Source organism: Cuculus canorus, chromosome 6, assembly GCF_017976375.1.
Source record: "Cuculus canorus isolate bCucCan1 chromosome 6, bCucCan1.pri, whole genome shotgun sequence".
NCBI classification, from domain to species: Eukaryota; Metazoa; Chordata; class Aves; order Cuculiformes; family Cuculidae; genus Cuculus; species Cuculus canorus.
In genome coordinates, this window is record NC_071406.1 from 30,220,864 (window position 1) to 30,246,505 (window position 25,642).

General features: G+C 41.3%; 2 protein-coding genes across 3 annotated transcripts in view; one reads left to right on the top strand and one right to left on the bottom strand.

Moving 5' to 3' along the window:
* On the bottom strand, positions 1–23,535 carry MAIP1 (matrix AAA peptidase interacting protein 1). Of its 2 annotated transcripts, XR_008450432.1 has the most exons (7): positions 23,236–23,535; positions 20,659–20,730; positions 18,789–18,915; positions 17,703–17,853; positions 15,664–15,857; positions 1,813–1,953; positions 1–1,340 (listed from the first exon to the last, which is right to left on the bottom strand). XR_008450432.1 is itself a non-coding variant. In XM_009561214.2 (5 exons), exons 1-5 carry the CDS (start codon positions 23,518–23,520, stop codon positions 15,779–15,781), a joined length of 714 nt encoding a protein of 237 aa, XP_009559509.2. In that variant the 5' UTR covers positions 23,521–23,535; the 3' UTR covers positions 12,217–15,778. The 2 variants fall into 2 exon arrangements, 1 of the variants encoding a protein (XP_009559509.2); XM_009561214.2 differs by lacking the exons at positions 1–1,340; positions 1,813–1,953 and having other exon boundaries at positions 12,217–15,857.
* Positions 23,182–25,642, top strand: part of TYW5 (tRNA-yW synthesizing protein 5) — an 8,527-nt gene continuing 6,066 nt past the window's right edge. Inside the window, 2 exon segments of the mRNA XM_054070180.1 lie at positions 23,182–23,314; positions 24,228–24,382. Of these exon segments, the coding sequence (XP_053926155.1) occupies positions 23,294–23,314; positions 24,228–24,382 (176 nt within the window). The 5' untranslated portion in view covers positions 23,182–23,293.

Consider the following 25,642-nt stretch of genomic DNA (forward strand, 5'->3'; position numbering starts at 1 on the left):
AGGGGGAGCTGCTTATAAATTCTCTACAAATTAAATACGTTTTCTATAAATACATTATCGGCACTGTTCATGTACCAAACCTTCTATTCATGGTAACAAGATCACTAACAATTATCTGTCATCTGTGACAGGTCACTTAATAAAGCAGATAGTGCTTCTTTTTCTGAGTATCTACAGCTTCCCGTAATGGAAGCAGCATAAAGGACTTCAAAGTGGCCTGCGTGGGAAAGGAACAATGAAACAACTTGCCTTCCTTCAGCCATAAATCAGGTTCTTAAATTTCATATATTTATCATCAGAGATATGCATCCAAAGAGTTAAACTTTAAAATACTATCCAAGTTACATTTTTCCTCTATAGAAGTGTATGCTGATAAGTGAGAAAATGCTACAAAATTCTAAGTAATCTGCTTTCTGTACCCCACAAGGCTTTTGACATTGTGATCAATCATCAAGAGGTTCATAAAATGATTCTTTACTGTGATGGAAAAGGATGGCAGTTATCAAACCAGTAAATTACGTTACCTATTTTTGTTCAAACTACTTCAGTGCTTGCATACATTTTCCTCACATCTGCCCGAATTAACTACAAGCTAACTCCATAAATACACAAGGCCAAAGTTATCTCTAATGTACAGCAAAGATTATTTTGGTCCAAATTAAAACCACCTGAATTTTAATGCAAAATAATGAAAGAGTCATGTGTACATCCATTCGTCCAGAGTTCAACATTTTTGAAATTTCAAGTCATAGACATTACTGGTGCCCTCTGCCTGATTCAAATATAAGTTTCACTAAGGAAGGTGACTTCACGGAGTTTGGAATGCAAGTAAGCAAACAAATGAACAAAACAACTTAGCATTGGCCATTTCATAACATTAGCATAATTGTTCATATCTATAACTAGAAGCAATTGTGCTCCACAGTCTTTGAAGTGATGGGTGACTGTATGGCATTCATAGCAATAGCCTGTACTGGGAACACTAAAAGCATCACGTTAGGCAAAAACCTTGGCCAAAGGATAGACTTCAGCTTTACATCCTAATCCTGCTCAATTAATCATGATGCTATGAAATAGCTCAGTGTCTCACTGCCAGGTCTTGTCATTTTAGAGGCATTTTACATTGAGATGTTTTCCTTATCCTTGTGAGAGCTCTCCTTCGTGTGTCAGTAAAACTTCCCTTTTCCCTTCTGAGCAAGAACACAAGGAGAATCTTTTAGGCATGTGGCACAAAGGTATTTTGCAGATTCAGGGAATATCAAAGAGCCCACTCACAAACTCTTCTTCCCTGATACTTCCAGCTCCAGGAACAACGTTTACCAGAAAGGCAATTAATTTCCCTGGAAGAAAGCAGGGAGTGGATAAATGCTACCACAAGGGTGCATTTCATATACTTTATAAACAGTCAATTCAAGTTAGTGCATGCAGACTCACAGAATGTAAACACTATGCTAAGGCAAAACACATGCTTTCCATATATAAACAATAAAAAATTTCCAAAGCTGTCTTTCAACATTCTCTTTCTTCTTCAGCCTGAGCCAATGCAGTCTAATTACAGGGAATCATTTGGGAGAGTCATGCAAAAGTGTCTGCCTCAACTGGTGCTGCACTGTTCCTTGTGGTGTTTTGAAGCGGTTTCCTTTACAATGAGCTATGCTCATTACCTCCAGCACTTCATTTATTTTTCCAGGAAAGGTCCCCTAACCCAAGACAGTTTTCCTCAAACATTGCTGTTCCATCCTTTGCCTCTACTGCCTCACCATGTGTAAAACAATCACTTTGGGTAGGAGAGATACGCCAGGTCCAACCCACCTCGTTACTAGACAGACTGGTGGCCTGGCTGGTAGAGGTCAGAATGGAGCCTGGGTCTTTGCATTTCAAAACCTGGGACTGCAACCGACCGATATCTTCAAACCAATGCTTCCATCTCTGCAACATCCTTCCAATAAGGACCTTAAATGGAAAATGCTGAGATTAGCATCCAGGAAAAAAAGTGGATGTATTGTAGAAGGACAGGAGCATCTGGTTTTTTTTTTAAATGAATAAGGATAAGACAGTAAGATGGCTTTGAAGACAGACACCAAACAGATTTACCAGCTGGAATTTTGATTGTAACTAAAACAGTGACACACAGACATCCACATAGGGGACATTTATTTACTTATGCAGACAGAAGCACAGCCCTAGAGTCAACATGATAAGTCACCCCTTCCAGATCTTTCAACAGTCATGTTAACCAACAACAAGATTCTCAACAATTCGATCCCCGTTAACTTAAGATGATCCTCAATAAACCATTGTTTTCAGTGTGAGGCTTGCCTCTTTCAGTCAGATCTCTAGAAGCAGTAACAAATTCTAGGCAACAGGCAGGCTTATTCTTAAAAATTCCCTATATTATCCCAGAATCCTTGTTAATTCCTCCAGCTTTCCACAGATGCGTGTAAGTGTATATACACATGAGTAGAGGTGAACCACCCAGATTTCATTCTAGGGCAGGAACTAAACTAGTCAAGAGAATTTTTTGTTCATCGAAAAAAGGTGATCCAGTTTCGTAGTATAGCCTACTTTTTTGTCAGTGAGAAGCAAATTCTCTATCAATTACAAAAATTGTCTCTAATATTCTAGATAAGAGAATAAAAACTGGGTAATTTAAATGCAAAGGCACTCTTTTTTCATTTGCACAGACACCAAACATTTAAAGGAATTGTTTGCTATACTAGAACATCCTCCTGCACTCTGACCTTCCTACCAGAAAAAGTAATGGTTGTGGGTGCTGATCTTACTTATGCCCCAGGGACTACTATGAATTCTGGCCTTATGGAAGATGTAGTTCTAGTAAGTACTGGGAAGTTTTGTTAATAATTATATATGTAAAACATCTATACGGAAGAGGAATACTGAGAGACTGTAAGTTTTGTCTATGCATTCAAATTCTCCTGGGTTGGGAGGATTAGAAGTGCTTTCCCTTCCTAAGCAGGACTGAAGAATGCAAGCAAGGTAGACTCTTGATAGTACTTTAAAAAATCTCTTTCAACCAGAAAAGGTGGAAAGTTTAAGCTTCAGGAGACAGCAGCTAGCAGAACCGTGTTTAGATGGCTTTGACTAACAAAATACAGTTTGGACAAGAATGGCACTGCCTCCTTAAAGCAAGGTTATGTCCCACTTGAAAAAGTAAAAGAGAATCTCAAATGTCAATGCACAGATTAAAAGATCTAGGGCCCTTTTTCTGTTTTTGCAGGCACAGCTGGTCAATTAGCTCATGTCTGTGTATCGTCTCCATCTGCAAACATGAGTAAGCACTGTTACCGACTGCTGTGATTGTTATTATGGCTTGCATAGAACCTAAACCCCCATCTCCTACAAGGAGGTGAAGTGGGGACAGTCTCAGTGGCACTGGAAGATACACAACTCCTGGCCTTAAACATCACAGAGAAAAGCTTGGGAAAAAAAAATAGCCTCTAACGAGCACACAAGCTGAGAAAGCCAAAATAAAACAAACCAAAAGGAGCAAGATCTCCGAGTTTAGTGTGTTTTACAAATAGGTTTAACAAATATTAAGTCAGTACCATCACTTTTGACTGCTTGTGGTCAGCAATATTGGACCAGGACAACAAACAACTAAGGGGGAAGGTTAGTATGTAATATCAGGAGGTCATCAGCTATGCAGATGACAGTCTGACATAGTAAGAGTCATTTTGGGACAGTGATCTGCCCAAGCACCTGTTCAAATGCAGAGATTTGGCTCCACAAGGGAGAACTGCTGCTGAAAGAAGGTTGGATGCTGCAACCCAGCACTGCAAGGCTGATCACAGAGACTGAATATAAATGATTTCTCACGCTTCCACAAAGCTCATGACTGCTGGACCAGGCTGATATAGCTGAAACAAGAACTTAATGAGTTCCAGGCAGTCTGTATTCCTTTGGGAGCCCAGGCTAGGACAGTTTTTTAAAAATTAAAAATAGCAAAGAATTAACAGAGGGAGGAGGTAGCCAAGGGGCTCAATGGAGAAGAGTGAACATTTCTTTGCCCACAATGAAACTGTTTGCACTGTGGAGTACTTAGAAGCAAGCATTGTGCTGACTGCTGCCACATGAGGGGCCTGAGGAGAAGCAGCACATGCTGCAGCTGTGCTCTTTACTCAGGAGGGTGAGCGTGGCAAGATTTTTTCACCACTGGCTATTTTCTCTTTTCTCTGAGAGGCACAGCTGTTAACCAGAGAACGACATGAAGCAGGAATTGCCTTCTGCTTTCCTTTTCTAGCGTTTCAGGAATGGCTAATGAGAAGTCTGGGTCAGAGCTTATAAATAAGATGAAGATTTAAGGTAAGCTAACAAACACAGGAGAGCAAGCTTGCAAGAGAGAGCTAGCTGCGTTTCTTCTATTTTGGCAAGCAGTACAGTACACAATTTGATTGCTGAACCAAAATACTCCACGTGTCACACTAATTCAAGCTCTGCCTCTTTTCATCAGTGTCCTGCACATGCCTTTTCCCACTTCCCCTTCCTCTTGACGGCCAGGAAGCTCCAACTTTGACCCTCCGTATAACTCAGAGGACTATTAAATAGGAAAGAGAATTATCATGCAGAAAAATAAGCCACTGGTACTTAGGTCTTAAATTAATATTGTAACAGGAAGCTTTAGCCTGACACATCAAGTCAGGGAAGCATTTGAAGCACAACACTAAGCAATTTGACTCATGGAGAGGGGCGGCTCAGAGAGCTCCACTGCTCTGAGGAAAGCAGCATACAGCTGCTCTGGCAGGCAGGCCATCCTCAACATAACACCCCAGAGTCTGTTTTACTGCTCCAGGATGACACTAGGGTAGAACAGGGTTGGTTTCATGCAAAGCTGGGCTGTGAGCTACACTCGGTGAGGAGAGCAAAGTCATTGCTCCTGCTCTGTGACAAAGCAACACACAGAGTAAGACTCAGGAACACGCTCCACGTAGCTCTCAAGAAAACTTCTCAAACTGGGAAATCAAGGCTTGGATTTATAAAACTGAAACTATAAAGTCTGCAACCAATCGCAAACAACCAACAAACCAAAATCCCTAGAAATCCACAAAACAAGAGTAAAACTGTGCAATCCATGGTACTGCTATGTAATATCTAGTAGGACTGGGGCTACTCAGCAGCACCTTATTTTTTGAGTGGTCAGGCTCCTCAGTGAATTGCAGCCTATTCTGAAGCATGCTGAAATCAAAGAGAGTAATTTATATGACTAAACAGGCTTTGATGTGACCCATAAGATGTGACCCAACTTCAGCAGTGCAACTGCCTAGTACCATTCACTAATTCACTGAAAATCCCTAGGTATGCAGGCCTTCGGACAAGGAGAGCCATCAGGTCTCAAACAAGCAAGCTGCATGCTCTGAAAGAACAAACATTGTAGGTAGGCTGTGACCTGACAGACGCTGCGCTAGGCTGAGACTGTAGAACTGCATTCTCTTGTCGGCTCAGCAAGTGAATCTGGATACTCAAGGCCTCCTCCACCCCCGCCTCTCCTGCTTCCGCCTGTAAATGAGCATATTGGATAAAATGCTCTGAAAGCTGCATGCAAAACAGGTTTTTCACTTCTCAATGATTTAGAAAGACCAGTCATGATGATTGGCTTGGGGAGCACATACAAACACTTCTGTATGTATACACCACCTTTTCAGAAGCGATATATACCTTAGGTTTCCATACCCTGTCCTTCTTACAAATACACTATTAAACCCCTGGCTGTTAGCTGCTTAAACAGCCATATACCCAGGAAAATATGAAGCAGTATAGCAAATTTAAAGGACAGTTGTTGTTTAGGAATTTCATTACATTTGAGAATCAAGCATGAGGAAATTGAGCAAGACTGAAACAATGCTTTAACCACTAGGATTATTTTGCCAGCATGTCATACATTTACACATGCCTTCTGACCCCCCTGAACTGTTTATGCCTTACGTCACATGGGGGCTTCCTTTGGTGCCTTTTATTTAAAGAACTGCCTAAGGACGCCCTCATGCCGGTCTGCAGTGTGAGGTTTTAAAAACTCTGACAGACCCACCCCAGCACAACATTAATTGCACAGTAGTTTGCACAGCATCTAGAGAAATTCCATGCACCACAGTCCTCTCTTGCCTGGGAAGACAAAACAAAAGGGGAAAGCTACAAGTCCATATCTCTCCTCAGTACTCTTTTCCCAGACTCCTGTGTTCCCAAAGCGACTTTTCTTCCATGTTTACTTGTTGTTGCTCATCTGCATTGGCAGAAATCATGGGATGGAAATTATAAAAGGCAATTTAAACAAGTGATAATAACCATGCTACATTTAAATCCTCTGAACACATACAGTGTTTCCTATTTAGGATCTTTGATCTGTATTTAGGGCCAGACTGAAAATACAATCTTTCTGGAAAATTTCTTGGGGGAAGGAGAAACAGATGAAGTGTGGGAAACAGAAACTCGAACTCAAAACCAGAGCTGTTTCACAAACTAAGCAGCATAAGAAATTAATCCAAGTTAAGCTGCTACAGCAGACTGTAGGACTAACGTGCAAGTGTTTGATGCACACCAAAGAACACTGAACAAGAAAAAGCATTTGAATAAAATGACTCAATAAAATAATTGATGCTGAAGTGACAGGATTTTGATTATGTGCAACTTCAGCCCTGTGAATATGCAGCAGGAAGCACCTCAGGCATTTAGGGCCCGGATGACAGAAATTACAAATTTATTCAGTGATTTACTTTATGAAACGTTACGTTGGATGCAGCACTTGGCAAAAAAACCCAAAAAACAACCCACCCCAAACCAAAACAAAACAATAATCCAAACTAAGCCCACAAAGACCACATATATCTAGTCATAGTCTTCATCAATAGTCAGGACTATCAGTGTAAGAACACCTGAAGTACAGTGTCAAGCCACTTCTCTCAGATACCTGTATGTTCCAAATTGCTGTGGAGTCAGTAAAGGCAGGCTGCAAAATTGCTGTCAAGACTTCAAAGAACTGCAATGGAAGTGTAGGCAAAGAGAATGGAAATATGTGAAAATGCATATGTGGATTTCAAGCCACTCTCATGCAGGACTAACTTGGGAACATGAAGAGCCAACACACGAGGGAGGGGGATGTATATCTGGGTAAAAGCTTCAAAATAGTTCCTAAATCATTCATGAAGAAAGCAAGAACGGTAAAACAATTACATATGGTGCTGTTCACAAAGAAAACAGGAAATATAGTCCACTAGGGAGAAATATAGAAGACTACTAAACCAGGCAGCCTGTTGTGAGTGTAAACAAGAAATTAAAAAGAGATGAGAAAATGATTCAGAACTCCCCCACAACAGCTCTTACAAACCACAAAGTCCAGCAAAACAGCTAAGAAGCAAGCGAGCAACACTATATACCTAACTGAAACTTTGCTTAGTGGCTCATTCTACACCTAAATACAGGGAGAATTCTTTAAACTGATGTCTAGTGAAAGTTCAAGAAAGATTTTATCAATAAGGAAAGATCAAAGGATCATTGTTTTAGTAAAGCAGCACAGAAGCAAACAATTAGGTCTCTTGTGCTCAAACAATTGGCTGGATTGGTGATTGAATGGACATAGAAATTTTACATATCAGACTGTATTGTTAGGATTATCAATTTACATAAGAAGAATATGACTAAAGATCTTTGCAAGAGAAGGCATGTGCTATGACAGTATTCTGCTCAGTTTTCAGAGTCCCTTGTATCCAGACAGGCCTTGACTTCAAGCAGCACAGCTATGCCTGTCCAAGCAGAGACAGGCAGACAAGCAGCAAGATAAGAGCTCATGAAAAGCTGAGAACAGGAAACCAGTGCTGCCCTTCCTCTTGCATTGTTTGAAAAGCCTTTCTTTTTTTTTTAAGTAGCTTCGGGCATAATCTTAGAAACAGATTTTTTTATTTATTTTATTTTTCTGGGCATAACATGAAGAGAAATCATCACAATGCACCACAGAGAAAGCAAAAGGAACAAGAGAGAAGGAAGAACATATTGTACAAAGACTAAGAACACACAGGATTAAAGACGAAGTGAAAAAAGATTATAGTAGTAACATGTCATTGGACAAAAAAACGCAATGAAACAGAGAAAGAATTTCTTACTGGTCACAACAGTATCAGAAATAATGCTAGTGAGAGGTCTCAAGTACTCTTTGCTACTGTCCTTAACAGAAGAAATGAGATCCTGCAAATCAAGCTTAAGAACACAGAAGTATGAAATTAAAGGAAATTATTTCAACTCCAGATAAATGCAGCATGCTCATCTGCAGCAGGGCGCTCAACTCTGCTTAGGCTAGATCTTTGAGAAGACAGCCAAATGATTCTGAGACGCCAGTGAGATTAATGCATCTACAAACACGTATCACCAGCTAACCACCTGAATTGGCAGTGTACAAATGCTACATGTACAAGAAGGTTAGAGAAAAAGAGAGTCGTGTGAAAATAAGTAAGCAGAAAAGGAAGGCGGCTGTCTGACTGCAGAGTGAATGTATCGGACAGTCTCATGAGTAGGCACTGACAGTAGCTGAACAGAATGGAGAGTCTCACAAACAAAGGCTTCAGCAGACGTGCTTTCATATTTTAAAGTTTTCTGAAGACTTCCCTCACAACTGAGAAAAGTCACTGTAAACCTTCTAGATGGAGTATCTTCCTGATAACACAGAGAATATTCTATTTTTATCACACAATCAAGAAAAAAATCTATTGCCTATTTGTGTTGCCAATATCCCAGTGGAAAGGAGAATTTCTTGTAGGATTCTGAGGTGGTGTCCTGGCAAAAGGAAGTAAAACACTGACATTTCTGAGATAAATACTTGTCTACCTTTTAGTGGAGATGAGCAGCTAGAGAACAACATCTTGTTACAAAACTGAGCCTCTCACAGTGTTTTTACTTTTCTCAGCTTTTCAGAATTTGGTTCCATTTCAGGGCTGTTACTCTGAAAAGTGAGAATACACACAGCTTCCTCTTTATACGAATCTGGCATCACCATCCACCTTTGATCCCCTTCCTCTCTCTACTGCTATTATGATTTACAGATTTTGGCAGAAGGAGCCATGAGATCACTTAAGCAGATCTCCACCCTAACACAGGCACTTTCACCCGGTTACACTGACAAAACCCACATACTTCAGTAAAATGAAAGCAAGACATTCAATTGTACACTGCAGGAGATCCTGCAGCACAAACTGTACCCAGGGACGCTGTGTTGGCAGAAAACTGCAAAATACACAATCTCCGCTGCAGAGAAGGATGGTGAAGCTTATCAATCTGGCATTCAAAACCCCCACTTCTTTCCAACCCAAAATCTGCAAGTAGAAGATGAAACATGTAAGAATGACTGACCAGATAAAGAATTCGCTTTTCCCTTAGACATCTATACTATCTTTCAGCAATGGAACATTTTCTGCTGCCCTGACTAACTCCTAGTTACTAGGAGAGAATAAAAAACAAAATACAAATAAACGTCACCACAGAATAACACAAATGACAACATAAAAAGATGTCCTTTACTCATGGGAGAAATCACGCTACCTAAGATTTAATTATCATCGTTTTAATGCAGCTGAAGGCTGATATAAATTCAGACTCAAAATATCATCACCAAATTTGCTTCTGAAACTTCAGTAGATACACAGTCTAACAGTTTATAACCCAAGCCAAGACGAGTCTTCACAAGTACTTGTACAAATGTTTCACTGTCCTCTTAGACAGAGGGCTGGAACTTTATGGCAAGAGTGAAATCACACAGTCTAATTCTCTCACCAGTGGGTTGTACAATGCTTTTATATGCAAAGACTGAACTACAACAGCAGGAATGATGCCTTCTAAAAGCACTTCTCAGCAGAAGCCCATACAGAATTCAGTGTATTAATAATGAAGATCGTAACCTACACCAACAAGAAATGCACACCGCACCCAAAGGATCAGTGATTTCTCTATTGTTCTACTTTATGAAAAACACCTCTTTTCTCAGGAAAAAAAATGTGTCTTAATGACACTAATGACAAAACCATAGGGAACAGGCTAACAGCTCAGAAGGTTGTTATAGCAGGCTGAGCCTGAGACAGACCTAAAGGACCTCACAGGGAATTAAAAAGCACAAAGTGCCTGACTTGAGCTCACTACAGAATATAGCTTATGCACATTCATTAAACGTACAAGAAATGAGAGATCTCAGGCAGCTGCCAATCCAAGGTAGATTTCTTCATGAGCTAATTTCCACCCCAATCAAGCCAGCAGTGGTTAGATGTTCACCTGTTTAACAGACAGTGTTTTGCAGGACATGACTTACAGACTCCACAAATTCATTTTAATTTGCTTGCTCTTCACTTTATGTTGCATTCTCTCACCCTTGCTCCCTCTGAAAGGATATATAAAAATCCCCCCAACCATTATAAAGTGATACGCACATTACAAAAAAATAACATCACAAGTAATGACCTTGTCTGGGTGTACTGCAGATAAGAAGCATGAAGGCCCTCAAACAGTGTAACACTGCCAGCAAGCACAGAAACAGATCCATGGCCTTTAACAAGGCTACCCACATACTCAAACTGCACCACCAAAGCTTCAGACTCCAGACTTGGTAGCTGTTACTCAAGTTACAGGTACTGCACTTGCCAAGTGGTTCCAGAAAATTCAGAAGAGAGGGATTATCAAGGCATTTCCCTCCCTTCCATTTTTAATTCCTGATTTCCAGGGATGAGCTAGCTGCTAATTAGTGTAAGGCAGAGACAGCCTGTAGCTGGCTCTGATTTACCACAGCTTTACCTGGGCAGCTGCTGCCATGCATCCCCCAAATCAGATTGAAATCTCTGCAGACTTAAGGTTGGACTTCAGTTTTACTCTTGGACATTCAGATCCTTCCTTTTTACACAAATGAAGTAGAGCTTGTTATTTAAAAGGTTACTGTCAACTGCAAAGTATAATTTAGAAGAATGTTCAAGTCACCATTTGGTACATGCCAAATCTCCCATGTCCTTCAGACAAAGGGCAGCATCCTTGGTGAAATGTCATCTCCTCTGCCACGTGCAACAGTAGTAAGTTGGGGATAGAAGATTTTCAATGCCAAAAAGGCATGTCTGTCCATGTGAACCATCTTGTTCTAACAGCCTGACACTGCTGTAATCTGATCTTGCTTTCACATGTGCTTTGCTTGGCTTGTCTTGCTCTCTCCCTCATAGATCCTGAGCACTATGGTACCAAGCTTGCGATTAAGAGTTTTGTTCTGTGACAGCAAAGGAAGGAGGAAACGGTACAGAAGAGAAACTACAGCATGTCTTAATTTTAGCTCACCTCTATTTCTAAAAGAATAACTTCAAAGGCAGCAACAAAAGTTGCACTCGGTCTGCTCACATTAAAACGCATGACAGCTTTCCCATCAACTTCAATAAAAATTGTTATATCAGTAAAAACATTTGTGACTGAATTCAGGCAAAACATAATTAAGAGAGAGTTGTAACAAAGGGAGATGTATATAGCAACCTACTCAACCTCCATCTTTATCTCGCAGGACTGTAAAACCCCCAAAGAATAGGACATCATCAATGGAAAAAAGGTAAAAGAAGGTAAAACCTCTACTACTTACTGTGGTCAGTACTCACTGTGCAAACCCATTTGGACCAGCTGCCTCTCCCTTAGGAGAATGAAAGCACAGCTACACAGGCAACACTTGCTTTTCTAATAGCTACATACTCCTGCACGTGCCTGGTCCAGCGCTTAGAGACTACTACCCAAATGCAAGGAAGGATGAAGCTGTAAACACATCCTGTTACACACACTTGTATCCCATCTCATATAAGCTGGGAAACATCTTAAGTGCAGCCTATGAGCAATCTCAAAGGCCCCCACCTGCGGCCAATGATGCAAAACAAGTTTAATCACACCACCCAATTGAAGAGAGAAGCACAGGACTGGAGAAGTTTTGAAGGAATATGAATAGTATTTGTGACAAACAATATGACTTTTACTACTAAACAGCTTTCCAACCATAAGACCTTAAAACAATTAACTAAATACAACCTGAAGTGAAGTCAAACTTGAACATGCCTTAGAAACTGGAGAAAGCTGAATGTCACCCTCAAATTAATCCGACAATGCTGGGGCAAGTGGGAAAGGAATAAAAATCAACATGATAAACATACTTTAAAATGCTGAACACAAAACTAAGCTTTGCTACTGTCAGACACTAAATGGGTAGGCACTGCGGAGAGAACAGAAGACACTATCGTTGACCCGAAGAAAGCCTGTAAGAATATCAAGACTTTTTAATAAGACAAGTTTAAATTATTTAAATAGCACTTAAATGAGAATCAATGCCTCTAGCATTTTATTCTTTATCCCTCTCACTCTTCCATTAATGCCAGGACTACAGCTTTGTGACCAAGGCCATCTACTGGTGAGAGGGGTGTGGAAATCAGCAGGGTTTTTGCTGTCCAGATTTCATTAGTGCTTGACAACATTTAGACATACGGATTGAAAATGTGCCAAATGTGCCAAGCAGCTGTTCACAGTTGAGCAGTGTCAGTAATTAGTAAACATCACCACAGTTTCAGCTGAACAAATAAATAAATAAAGGCTTCCCAAACTCTACATGAATAAACATTTTTCAGATTTCACCCAGGGAGGAAGCATGTAGTACTTTGAATCTCCATCCCCAGTTCAATGCATAGTCCATACACCTTTGGACCTTGCCGTTCTGTGTAACATGAATCAGAAATGTCAGCATTGCTAATAGAGATATGAATTCTACTCTAAAAATCACTATCCAACTTGGTAACATTGTTTTCAAGAACTAGTGCGAGCTGAATGAAGAAGTTTGCAGGCTAAAACTGCAAATATTTTAGATCAGACTGCAATTACAGCAGCAGAAATGGAAGTCAGGCAAGGAGATGGAAAAGAAATAAAGCACACCTAGATCCTTATACACTGTGATTTCTAAGGTGGTCTCTGAGATGCATCAGTAAGAGAATTTGGGATTACTTTCATGCTGTGACACATAGCTCCCCACACAGTGTTCCGGGTTCAGCAGCATCACTCCTGAATCACAGAGATGTTTCTAATAAAACAATTCCTTCAGCATTTTTTAAAAATGCAGGAACACTTAAGTTGGTATTATAATTTTTAGAGTAAGGTATTTGAATAGCAGTATTGGAAATCCCCCAGTTATACCACAATATTCTTCTTTGCCTTAAAGTCTCAGACCGAGACATAGCAAACATAACCCTTTATTTGTTCTTTTTGCCATGAGAATTTGAGACAATCTTGATAGTAAATAGAAACGTATTCACTAGGACCTAGCTTGAAAACACCAAATATATTTCTTTCCTTACATAATAGAGGGCTAGGGTAGATACATTTGGCTGGCAACGCAGAAACCAGAAGTTCCTCTTTTGCCTGTACAAGCAACATTTCCACAAGAGAAAATGTGGATGCCATAAGATGACAAACACCCTTCACTGACGTTTACTTCAGTCTGATCAATTCCTATGATTAGATTTGAGTGGCAGGTAAAAGGGAGGCAAAGCTTCCTCTAAACTTCAGTGCTCTCTTCTTGAAGATTTACATTTGTCCATTCCTAATGAGTTTGGTTTGGGGTCAGTTTGGGGGAGTGGGTTGGTGGGTTGGGTGGGTTTTTTTCTGAAGCCAGTATTAGACTGTAAATCCAGTTTAATTACACCAGTTTTATTCACAGTGGAAGCAAACCACTTTCCAGTACAGTAAGCTTAGTAATTTATGTGCCTTTCTGATTTATTTTTGGTGTAATAGTACTTATTATGATTTATTTTTGGTAGTTCTGCATCTGATGGAGATTTGTAGTCACGAGTACAATTTTAAAAACTGAGATTAAGGTGAAATACACCCTTAAATATCCAACAACCACACACACCCTGAAGCCCACAAGACAAACACAGCTTTGAAAGAATAAAATACTGCAGTAAAAATTTTCAACGGCATCTTTTTCTCAGCAAAAATGTGTTATCAACCTGGAGCACATTCATATCTAGTCATAATTTTATAGTGAATGAAAAAAATAATCTTTTTTTTTTATTATTAGTCATACAGAAGGGACTACTCTGCCTTCACTTCCAAAAATGAAGCACTCACCAGTAAAAGGGCAACCCATCATCAGCCATGACAGAGACTCCCTTTTTGGTGTATCCAATCAAAGACTACACTAAAATAGCCCAAATTACAAATAAAGATATACCAGCATTTCTAGATAGACCTCCGTTACTTTAATGAGAAAGCAGTTACTCCCGAATATAAACATGGCTTCATTGGCTTTTGCTCTCTTTCGCTCCATGACTTCTACGTGTATCTGCACACTTCACTGGTGTTTTGCTTGTTTCTCCTGCCCTACATTAAATATAGCTGATTGCAGTTTCTTGAGCACATCACTCAGTGGCTAAACTGGCCATGGTACTATTGAGCATCACTCCAGCACATCTCCTACAGATTAATAAATGTTTTTTGTTTTGCCTCAAACTTTTTCAGACTGACTGTATACAAAACTGTTATAAATAATTTTAAATACCAGATTTTGTTTCTCCCCTGAAGACAAGGTGCTCTATCATGGCTCAACTTTGTCCAGAGGATAAATCGCAAATTCTCTTCTATAAGGCCAGGCTGTTGCTGCTAAGGCAATGCAAAATACAGTAACTACTTTGCCAAGATTTGACACAAAAACTTGTTGTCAAGCGTCAAACATTCTTCTGATTAAACCACTGCATCAAAAGAGCTGAACTACAGAAAATTTAACATACTTTTCAATCACAACTACTGTGAATCACAGTAATTACACTTATTTTACATTTTGAAAACACTGCAGGAATTTCTACAGCATGCCTGGGTAGAAAGTTAAGTTTATCTTTAAAGTTGAGATGGGGGATAAGAAAAAAACAGTTATAATGATTTCCTGATGGATCTGTATATAAAAATATAAAGCTACTTACAGCAGGGATCTCATGTTCCGCAGAGAGAAATGGGAAATCGTTAATTTGCAACATCCAATTTTAATGATTCGCTTATTTCTTCAACTAGCATTTCAAACAGAGGCCTTCATTTAGTATCATCGTCAGGTCCTCTTAAATTCATGGTTTAGACTGATTTTTCTTTCATAAACCTCTGCACTTGGAATTGCTTCTAGTTTTTTAAATTGAAATGAATGCTGGTTTTATTTTTCAAAATATAGAGATGTCTTTGATCCATTTTCCCAGTGCAATGCTAAAAGTTTTTTCATACTCCAATCCTGTACCAAATACTGATAATGGCTCTTAATCTCCAATATATGCAAAAGCAAGATCACCTCAAAATGAACTGCCAAGCCTAGACAATCTAAGATGTCCATCTACCTCTATTTCATGTTGCATATTATTGTTCTATATTGTACAGTCCCTATAGAAAAGAGAAACACATGAAAATAACTCAGAAGTCATGAAAGTGATATTTATCTTCAAGCAGTACCATTTCTTCTCAGAATGTAAGAAAGTCGACATACCCATAACATCGGCCTGCATGAAACTTTGTTGTCAAAATGCGTTGCATAAGCATTAGTACTAATTAAACTTGCACTAGCTTGCTCCAGGGAAACAGTTTTATTGTAATGTTGCAGCATAATCTAAGTTTCAGAAAAAAATCTGGGAAAACCAAACTTACAAAATTAATCCGTCTTTTGGAGGAGAAGGCAGGAAGGGAGAAAACAGATCAAAATAGCCTGATATTTGTACATCAGAACATTTAGAACGGTACATAAAAAGACTGTAGAAGGTCTTTATTCTAATAGCCTTGGATGTTCAATCCGTGTAATTGTCCAGTCTGGTTTTGCTCCTTCCGTAAACTCCCTTTGGAATCTGGAAAAGGAAAGACGGTAAGTAAAGAGTTGTTAAAATTTACTTGATCCTTAAACAGCTACTAACACCAACAAGAAATCATGAAGAAATATTCCTATTCAAAGTTATTACTGTAAAGGCTCTTTAGACTCTGATGTTTATGCCCCAAAACGTAAGATCAAAATTTATTCTATAGTAGGAAACAAAGTGCACTGGCCTGAGAGTGTCTTTGTTCAGATCCCACAGACAGTATCGAGCAGCAACTGTAAAAACCCTGATAGCAAGGGAGCGCTCAGTTTTCATAGCAGTAACTATGAATGTTACTTTATGAACGTAGCTTTGTGACAGACCGACATCTCTAAATAAAGGGTTTCATTTAATGGAATGGTAACTGCATCATAAAGGGAGATCACATGCAATGCATTCTACTTGAAAATTTTCATTTTTACTGAACTACACTTGAAAAAGTAATATATTTTCAGAAATACATCAAAGATCAAGCTAACGGTAGTACTAAATCTCCCTGAGAGAAAATTCCACAGTTGTTGAAATGAAAATTAAAATGTCCACCCCTATTTTCAAAGAAACTTCTTTTTCCTTTTGTAGTCATTAATGCCTTCCTCCCTGAGCACGTCAGTTTTGACTGCTTGTCACCTCAATCAAGACAAATCTGATCTTGAAACTGAATATTCATCCTCCAAAGTAACCTGCATATCATGGACAAGAGCAGTATATCCTCATCGCTTTGCAATTACATGCAAATTTGTTCCTGAAAACTGTTTTCTCTAGACACTGAAGCACTTAACGCTAGGCTTCCAAGGCCAGCAGCATCTTTACCCATTTGGGTGTAGGTCAGCACTGTAAATAGCAGAAGGAACGTATATCTTGCAAGATCTCTTTGATGAGGATTAGGAACAGATGTTTAGGGCTTTAAGGGGAGGCTCTTAAGGTTAATGGAGTCTCAGAGGCCTCCAACTCTATAAGAGATGCTGAATTTGGCTAAGGTATGGATCCACAAAAATCCATCCAGACAAAAAGCACCAGTGTCCTCAGAGTATTTTCTTTGTTTCAGAGCTCCTGATCATCTAGATCCCAGTCTCTACATTTCAAATGTGAGTGCAGAAGTAATTATTTATACTGTATTTCTCTCACAAAAATCCTCACTTTTTCCAGCTCCTTGGGAATGTTATCTTCAGTACAATTTGCCAACCATGCAGATATTTCTGCATTGCTCTGAGATCAGTACACTAATACGTTCACAAGCATTTCTATGAAAATCCATCTACTTAACGTACTTTGAGGGCTTGGATCATTGTGGCATGAATACCTGAACATCAGATGATACTTACTTTGTTATGCCTTTCTGCAGAAAGCATTTGGCTAAAAAATTTCATCTTTAGTGAGCTACTTTTTTAGCTAGTTGTAGTTCTGACTTCAGTGTGCGAAACAAGAAGTCAACAGCACCACATCTGACTGTTTGGCTTGACTGCACTGCTGTCAGCTCTGCTACTAGAAACAGGAAACAAGGACTGATACCAGCCTGTATCCTGAACACTGTGGCAGTACAGCAAAGGATATAAAACCTCATTTAGTTCTTCAACTACTGCTCCTCCAGACAAAGAATGAGTTCCCTTTAATCTTCAACTCACAAGCAAGGTAATAACATAATGACTTCAGGTATTTTTAAAAAATACCCTAGAATAAAAATTGGAAAGCTGGATAAGAACTAACTTTTATTATGAATCAGGATAAATTAAAACATACCAAGTTCTACACTGGCACAGTGTGGAAGTTTTCAGTTCCCAAACCGCTTTCCACACAGCTAGCCCATGTACATGGAGCAAAGAAAAGGACAAGTAAACTTACTCATAGTTTGCTGTTAAAAGATGTCTTTTCTCTTTTGTGCTTTCATCTCCAAACATAATCTGGAAAACTTTGGTTTCACCTGGTACTTCATCAGGTAGGTCAGCACCATTCAGATACCAGAAACGCATCAGGATACTAACAAACTTCCTTCCTGTTAGAATCAAAGCACAAAGTAAATCTCATTTTTCTCATCAGTCAAATACTCTTTATTTGTTACCCAGCAGAGACCCTGGAAGGGCAGCTGACTTCAGCCTTAAAGAACACATGATAGACTAATGAATAATAAAGCTATTTAAAGCCATATTCATGCTGTTTGGCAACCACAAAAACACACTCTGTAGAAAGGTATGCATTTTATCAGGAGTGTTGTGTGATATACATAATCAAACCATATGAAGAAAAGCTGGTTACCATGAGGTCCAAAGCCAACTACTGAAACTACAAAACTACATAGAATAGCTGAAACTGAGGAACAAATTAGCAAGAAAAAATCCGTATCCCCAAAACAGGAAAAAAACCTCACTGGGTCTGACAACTCAAAATGCTCATCGGAAGACCCATAGTTAGATTATAAACCATCTCAACTACATCTGATAGTGAACTTCACACGTAATGCTGGTATTTAAGCAAAAGAAAAACTTGTTTGAGCTCATCACTAGCATAGAGAAAAGAAAATACAAGAAGTTCTAGAACAAACTATATTCCATGAAAGCAGAACAGAAGTGAAGGCAGCAAAATTTATTTCATTATCCAGCCTTCACTATTCTTCTTGGAAGATATATTTTAATTGCTGAAGCAACAGCTTTATGCATATAGAAGAATAATTTGTTTGAGTGGTTTGAGATTGCCAAGGACTAATAATGTAAAAATCAGAAATTCCAAAGTCAAAGCAGTTCCATGACAATAATCTCTCAGGTTCTGGTTTAAAAGGAAATCGGGGAATTGTATACAGAGGAACTATAAACACAAGAACAAGGAATGAGAAATAGTACTCAAAAACACATCTGTAAGGAGAATGAATACTTAGTAGCAAAACCAGCAAATAAGACTGCCTATTGCTGAACTGTTTCAGAATTCTAAACATACCATCATCATCATAGTAAATGCGAACATCTCCTTCTGTTGTGTACATGATTGCATCAATGTCAGCTGCTAAAGCATCCCTGTAGCTGTCAGGGAGCAAAGAAATCTTTTCCTTCAGCACCTGAAGTACCTAAATTCAGAAAAACTGTCAGTTTTTCATTAGAAATTGAAGTAATAATCTTTTCTACTGCAGTTAATATATTGAGCTATACTGCTACAACATTTGTATTAACAAATACAACAGCAGAAGTCAAACAACACTCGGAAGACTGGCACTCCCAAAAACATATCTTAAAGAGGATCCAGTTCATGCTTAAACCAATGAAAGCAATGCATTTACCAAAATGTTTAGAAAATGTACTATCAAAACAGAAGCTACAAAGAAAGGTATGTAAGAACAGAAAATACCATTTAAGCTTGCTTCCACAATCATACTTACACTCTGCCTTCTCAATGCTGATTTCTTGCTATGTGTATATTTCTCAGCTTTCGATTCTTACTTATGTCACAAATTTCCTTGAAAGTAGTATCCATTACCACTAAGTTTATCTTTGCCATTTTCTGATCCATGCTCCCATTTGATAAAAACAATTACACACAACCAGAATAGACTTAGAAATCATTGCTTTGAGACTTAAGTTCCACGTCGCATTCACAATAGTATTTCAGTGTCCTAAGACCTACACAGTTGTGTTAAGTAGAAAAAAGGCATGGAGCATGAACTGAACAGAGGCATCATCTCAAACACCACATGAGAAAACACACCACAAGGAAGGATGAAGCTGTGCAGCACTCATTTTTAATTCGTACTCAGTTTTTCAGCCTACCTTGAATTGCCCTTTTTGAATAACAAACAAATCGAGAGGCTACATGGAAGCAAGAGGCTTCTTCACTGGAAGGTGCTGGTTTCTAATACATTTTGCCAGTACAAAATTCACTGGCCAAAGCAACAAAAAAGTAGTGTGGTATCACAGCCCCAGCCACTGCATGCTCTGGTTACTTCAGGTCTCTGGATCTATGTTAACCCTGTCACCTGAAGAATTTAAGATGAGCAGAGGAAGAGGAGATGCTCTTTCAAAACAACTGTAAGAAACAAACTCACATTTTACTGCTATCTCTGCTCACAGAGAGGAAGTAAGATTGTCCAGTCTAGTAAGATTGTCCATTGTCTAGTGCATTGGGATGCACTAGAACAGCACCAAAATGTTTGCTGCAAAGGCATGGGTGGTAATAGGGTGAGCCAAGCCGGCATCCAGTAACAAGGCATAGACCTACAGTATCTCCTCCACGTGACTCTGATTCATCTGCTACCTCCGTCCCTAGGAAGGCCAAGATAACTTCAGCAATTACAAATTCATGAAAACACAGGACACACAGCACTGATGTTTAACGAGCCAGGCCAGCCCTATCCCTGAAACCATGACACAAGACTGAGGCCTTCCAGCCAAAACTGGTAATTGGCTGTACAATCCACTTGGGAGTGGGAATACACCAGTGCAGCAGGGATGAGCACACACCAGTTCCTTTCTTCATCAGAATTCTGGTGCACAGACCAAAAGTGTCAGCTATCTGCCTGGCCTCCGGAACTCGCCTCCTTTCAATCCTTTCTGGTACACCAGCAATCTTTTTGGCAACTGGTCCTTATGCTCAATGACAAGCATGCTCTTTTTTAAATACAATAACTTTAAGCTAAGTTTCATGCCTTGGAATTAAACATAAAAAAGCTGCAGAACAAACAATTGCCCTGTTCAGCATTATGTAGTTTTTCCCGAATTAAACCAAACTGGTAGTGTTCGTAGATAATGACAGGGCGAACATGTGTTACTTCATTATGGAATATCAGTTGCTTGAATAAGAGATGGAAAGCATTTACCTCTGCTGACACAAGTTCTTCCAGGAGGTCAAGTTTGCGCTGAGACAGCAGCTTTGAAACAACAGAAAAGGCCTACCGGAAAAAAAAAAAAAAAAAAACAAAAAAAGGAGAGAAATACATGAACGAGTACCACCAAGTTGGCTTATTTTTGAGAAAAATCCATCATTATTTGACAGGCTACCTAAATACTCCAGGATTCAAGATGCCTGCAGAGTATATCACCATTGAAATGAAAGCCCTCCAGCATCAGAAAAGTGCTTCCACGAACACAAAGTTTCTTTTCAGTCTCTCATTTGAAGCAGTAAACCTCTTGATAACAAGCAAGCGAATACCTAGCTTATTAGAAAAAAAGTCTTTCAGTAATCTACGGAAGTTGTTTCTCTTTTTAATAATCCAGTCCATGTCTTTGCCTGTAAATATTTTGTCCCCTTGCCCTTCTTCCCAGCTCATCTCCCGGTTTTAGTCAAAACAGAAGCTTCAGTTTATAAAGCTTCCTTATAATTCTGATTTTGCCTCTAAACTTCATGAAACTCAAGTCCTCTTTCCCCCTCAATTTTGCAGGCGTAGTTACTGGCACTAATGCCTCTACATAGTCAAATAGTGTACTTGTGAAAGGCTGACAGAGCGTTTACCACCCTACAGCAAGTGAAAACAAACAAAAAACACCCAGGCAAGGTAAAACAGGCAGTTCTGCATGCAGCAATTCATATGGTATAGGGATTTTTTTTCTGTCTCAAATTATATTAAGCATTTTAACATTCTGTCTACTATCACCTGGTTTCGAGCTAGTTTTTTTGATTGTTTTATTTAAAATTAAATACAATAACTGAAGCTCCACAGCAGGTAACTCTGTAATTTGTACATGATTAGCTTTCAGATTGCTACCTCTTTGATTGATTGTATTGAGAAAGCTTAGTGAGTCCAGAATTTTGGAGAAATGAAGGTGCACCAGCTCCACACCTGCCTAAGCTGTCATTTTAGGAAAACCAGCTGAGTTCCCGGCTGACGTCCCATAAAGTCTTTAAAACACATGGAAATACCTTTCCTCACTCTGCTTTGGGAGATGGCTAAACTGGCTCATTTTAATTCTGGAGTCTGGGAAAAGAAGACAAGAGAAGTCTGACAAAAAGCACGCCTCCGATCATTCTGGATTCCTCCAGCAGTGAGGTACCTGGAGCCCACATCAGGGAACCCCACCCGTTTCACACTGGGGTTTCAGGGGGCCAGGGGAACATGGCATTGCTGTGCCCACAGGTGACATGAGGCTCCGGCACTGGCAGCTGTGGGGCGGGGGATTCAGCCGGGCTTGGCAGGGCAGCCACGGGGCACAGCTTGGTGGGCAGAAGCCTCCATTTCCTTGGACCCCTCTCTCATTCCCTCGGGCCCCTTTCTCACAGAATTGTTAAAAGTGAAATTGTTTAATTAAACTATTAGGGTATATAAATTCAACAAAGTGTGAAGCTCTTCTTTACAAAAATACAGTATATGTAACTTTGCTGTGACAATGTAACTTCTGCAATTTGTTTTGCTTATTTCTACTCAAGATAAGCAAGTTGTGTACTTTGCTTGCCTTATATGGAGAGTGTACGTGATTATTGCTACTCAAGATAAAGAGAGCCTCTCGGCAGAATACAAGGAAAGCTTCTTAGTGGAATACAAGGTGCACACGGAAGATATGCAAGAAAAACAAGAAAAATGGACTATATAAAGGACTGCATATACGCTGAAGAGTGTGGCAGCAGTGGAGTGGAGATTTATCCCGTCACTCTGTCACCCAGCGCTGCTTTTGCTCACTTTCCACTTGCTTAATTATTAATAAAAAGGACTGATTGAAATTATTCGGCGTCCAGTCCAACGTTTATTACAGAATCACAGAATGTCCTAAGTTGGAAGGCACCCGCAAAGATCATCGAGTCCGACTCCTGTCCCTGCATAACTCCAACACTCACATGAATGACTGAGTCAGAAGGGACCCACACGGATCATTGAGTCCAGCTGGAGTCCTTGCATACAACAACCCCAGCACTCACACCACCTGTCTGAGGCCTAACACCAAAAACGCTGGCAAATAAACTCTGTAAGACTCATTTTGGAGTTCCATAAAGCAAGCATCCTTTATCAGGCCTGGGCAATGTGAGGGAGCGATTCCCCTCAATTGTGTGCAGCAAGACAAGAGCTGAGGACAGCATGGATTTCCCACTTATAGGCACGTGGATAAATTTTAATGTCATTATGAACTTCACAACAGCCAAATCTCTGCTAATTTGGAGCTCTGGAGCCAGCTCTGACCTTGCATTTGAGATGGGGAAAGGCTGCAAGCAGAGGTGATCCCCAAAAACACACCTGTTCGCACAGCTCAGACTGAACACAGGAGGCTGTAGTCTCCAAAGAATGATCAGGGTCTGCAAAAGCACTGCTCGAAAGAAAATACGCTATAAAAAACAAGCCGCCAGAGGGAAGTCCTGTCGGGCTTCCAGACAAAACAATTACTCGGATGAAGCCTAACTCTACCGTAGGTTAAACAGCAGACACCGCTTCCGGCGGCGGCAGCAGCCCTCCCCGGGCCCCCCCGCCCACCTGCTTGGCGCCGCGCGTGAACTCCTCGACGCTGAACTCTCGGTCGAAGTAGAGGCGGATGAGGAGATGGCAGAAGCGGGTGCGGAGCCAGGCGAGGGGGCTGCCGAGCCTCACCACTACCACCCGCCGCGGCGGCTCCTGGCCCTGCGGCCGCTGCCCCGCGTCGCTCCACAGGCGCGCGGCGGGACGGGGGCGCGGCGCGGAGGGCGCGCGGGGTGGGGGGGGGCGCGGCGCCGCCAGGAGCGCCAGGCAGCGCGCGCGGGACGGGAGCGCGCGCAGCGCCATGGGGGCCGCGCCGGGAAACGCGCCGGGAGCGCACGCGCCGCCGCCCCGGGAAGGGCCGGAACGCTTGGGCGCGGGTACCGCCGCCCCGGGAAATGGCCGGAACGCTTGGGCGCGGGTACAGCCGCCCCGGGAAGGGGCCGGAACGCTTAGGCGCGGGCACCGCTCCCCGGAAGGGGGCGGAACGCTTAGGCATAGGCACCGCCGTCCCGGGAAGGGCTGGAAGTGGCCATGGAGCAACGGGTGGAGCGGGTGGAGCGGCTGCGGGGAGTCAGCCGGGAGCAGTTTCTGCGCGACGTCTGCCCGCGGGTGCGGCAGGGGCCGAGGGGCGGCGGGGATGGGGCCATTCCGCACGGGGGCGGCGAGGATGGAGAGGGCGGCCGGGATCGAGGGGGGCGGAGGAGGAGGGGAGGGATGGGGTGGGAGTCGGGGCCGCGGGGATCAAGAGGGACTGGGGTCGCTCCGCACGGGGGTGGCGGTGGGGATCGAGGGGCGGCGAGGATGAAGGGGGCGCCGGGGCGGCTCCGCACCGCGCGGGCGGCGGGGTCCGAGGAGCAGGGCAGGGACGGAGAGGGCGGCGGGGCTGCCCCGCACAGCGCGGGGTCCAAGGGGCAGTGGGATCAAGATGGGTCGCGCCGGAGGGTGTCGGAGTCGGGCGGCGATGGCGGGCAGAGGGGTCGCTTCACCATGGAATGCTTTGTGTTTCTTAGAGAAAGCCGGTGGTGCTGCAAGGACTGGAACTGGGCGCCTGCATGACCAAATGGACGGTGGATTACTTGAGCCAAGTGGAGGGGTCTAAAGAAGTGAAGATTCACGTTTCTGCGGTGCCGCAGATGGATTTCATCAGTAAGAACTTTGTGTATAGGTACTGCATTCCAAGGCCTCTTGTATTTAACAGCACGTGTTTGTAGCTGTTAGATATACAGTCATCTGTTCAGAGCTGAGAGCGAGAATACTTTGATGCTTTGTGATACTGAGATATTTTGTGAAAGCTTTAAAGCAGTGTCAAAGTGCTGTCCTGGATTTCCCCATCCATTCCACAAATATCTCAACACCCTGGATAAATACTATAGAGTGAAAGGAGGGACCAAACAGTACCTTAGCAGTGATTCCATGGAGAAGTGCTATAAAGATATTTTGGCAGTGTGCTCTTGTAGGAGGTTTGAGCCTGGCATTCACTGGCATTAATAAAAAAAACTTAAATGCCCCTTCTTGATTCTGAGTGATACACTATCATGCTCTAATTACATGGTGTGCTTTCAACACTATTGAATAGTGTTCGTTTCTGACTCGACATGTCTCTGAGCCACTTAGAATGGTGGCATGTGGCAGGCATGCTATTCCACTCTTGAGAGATGTTACTAATTAAAACCAAGCTCCTCTCAGAGTTAGCATGTGCAGCTCTCAGAATGTTCAAACCACTAGGTACCACGTTTCACCAGCTCTTTAATGTTGATGTGAGTCACATAAATTCTTAATCTCCTCTGAAGTCCCTCTCATGTAGCTGCCAAAACATTTCTTGAGAGTTCATCTAATCTCAGTCATTGTGTTGCTCTTCAAGGTTAAACATTTTTATTTCAGTTATTTGTGTTCCCTAAGTGGGAACAAGAGATGTTCAGTCTGTTAAAGCTGTAAGAAGACTGAAGCACGTGCTCTAATTGTAAACAAGCTATAAGTCTCTATGAGTAGGACCTGTTCTTTAGGGGGAAGAAACACCTTTAATCGTGCTGTGTTTTGCTCACTGCATAATGAACTTCTGAATCTTTGGAGTTAGGTTGTACTTGAATGACTTTGCTGCATCGCTGTATTTCCTTTTCCCCAGTCTGTTTCGGTTTTTGTGATACCTCTTACTGTGAGTTCCCAGCATGCTGGGTTTAGCAGGTTTGTAGACGGCCACGTGGAGGTGCCCTGGTAGTGCTTCATTACAGAAGCTGTTAGGACTTGCACCTACTTCACTTGAAATTCAGGAAGCTTTGGCCTTTTCCACAGCAAGCCCCACATTCTGATATGAAGAGAGAATAAGTAAAACTAAATGAATAGAAGTACTGAGGACTTAACATGCAGCTCCATGATTTTAAACTGATGCATGTGAGTAGAAATGCAGTGCTGTTGTAAGTTGCGTGCT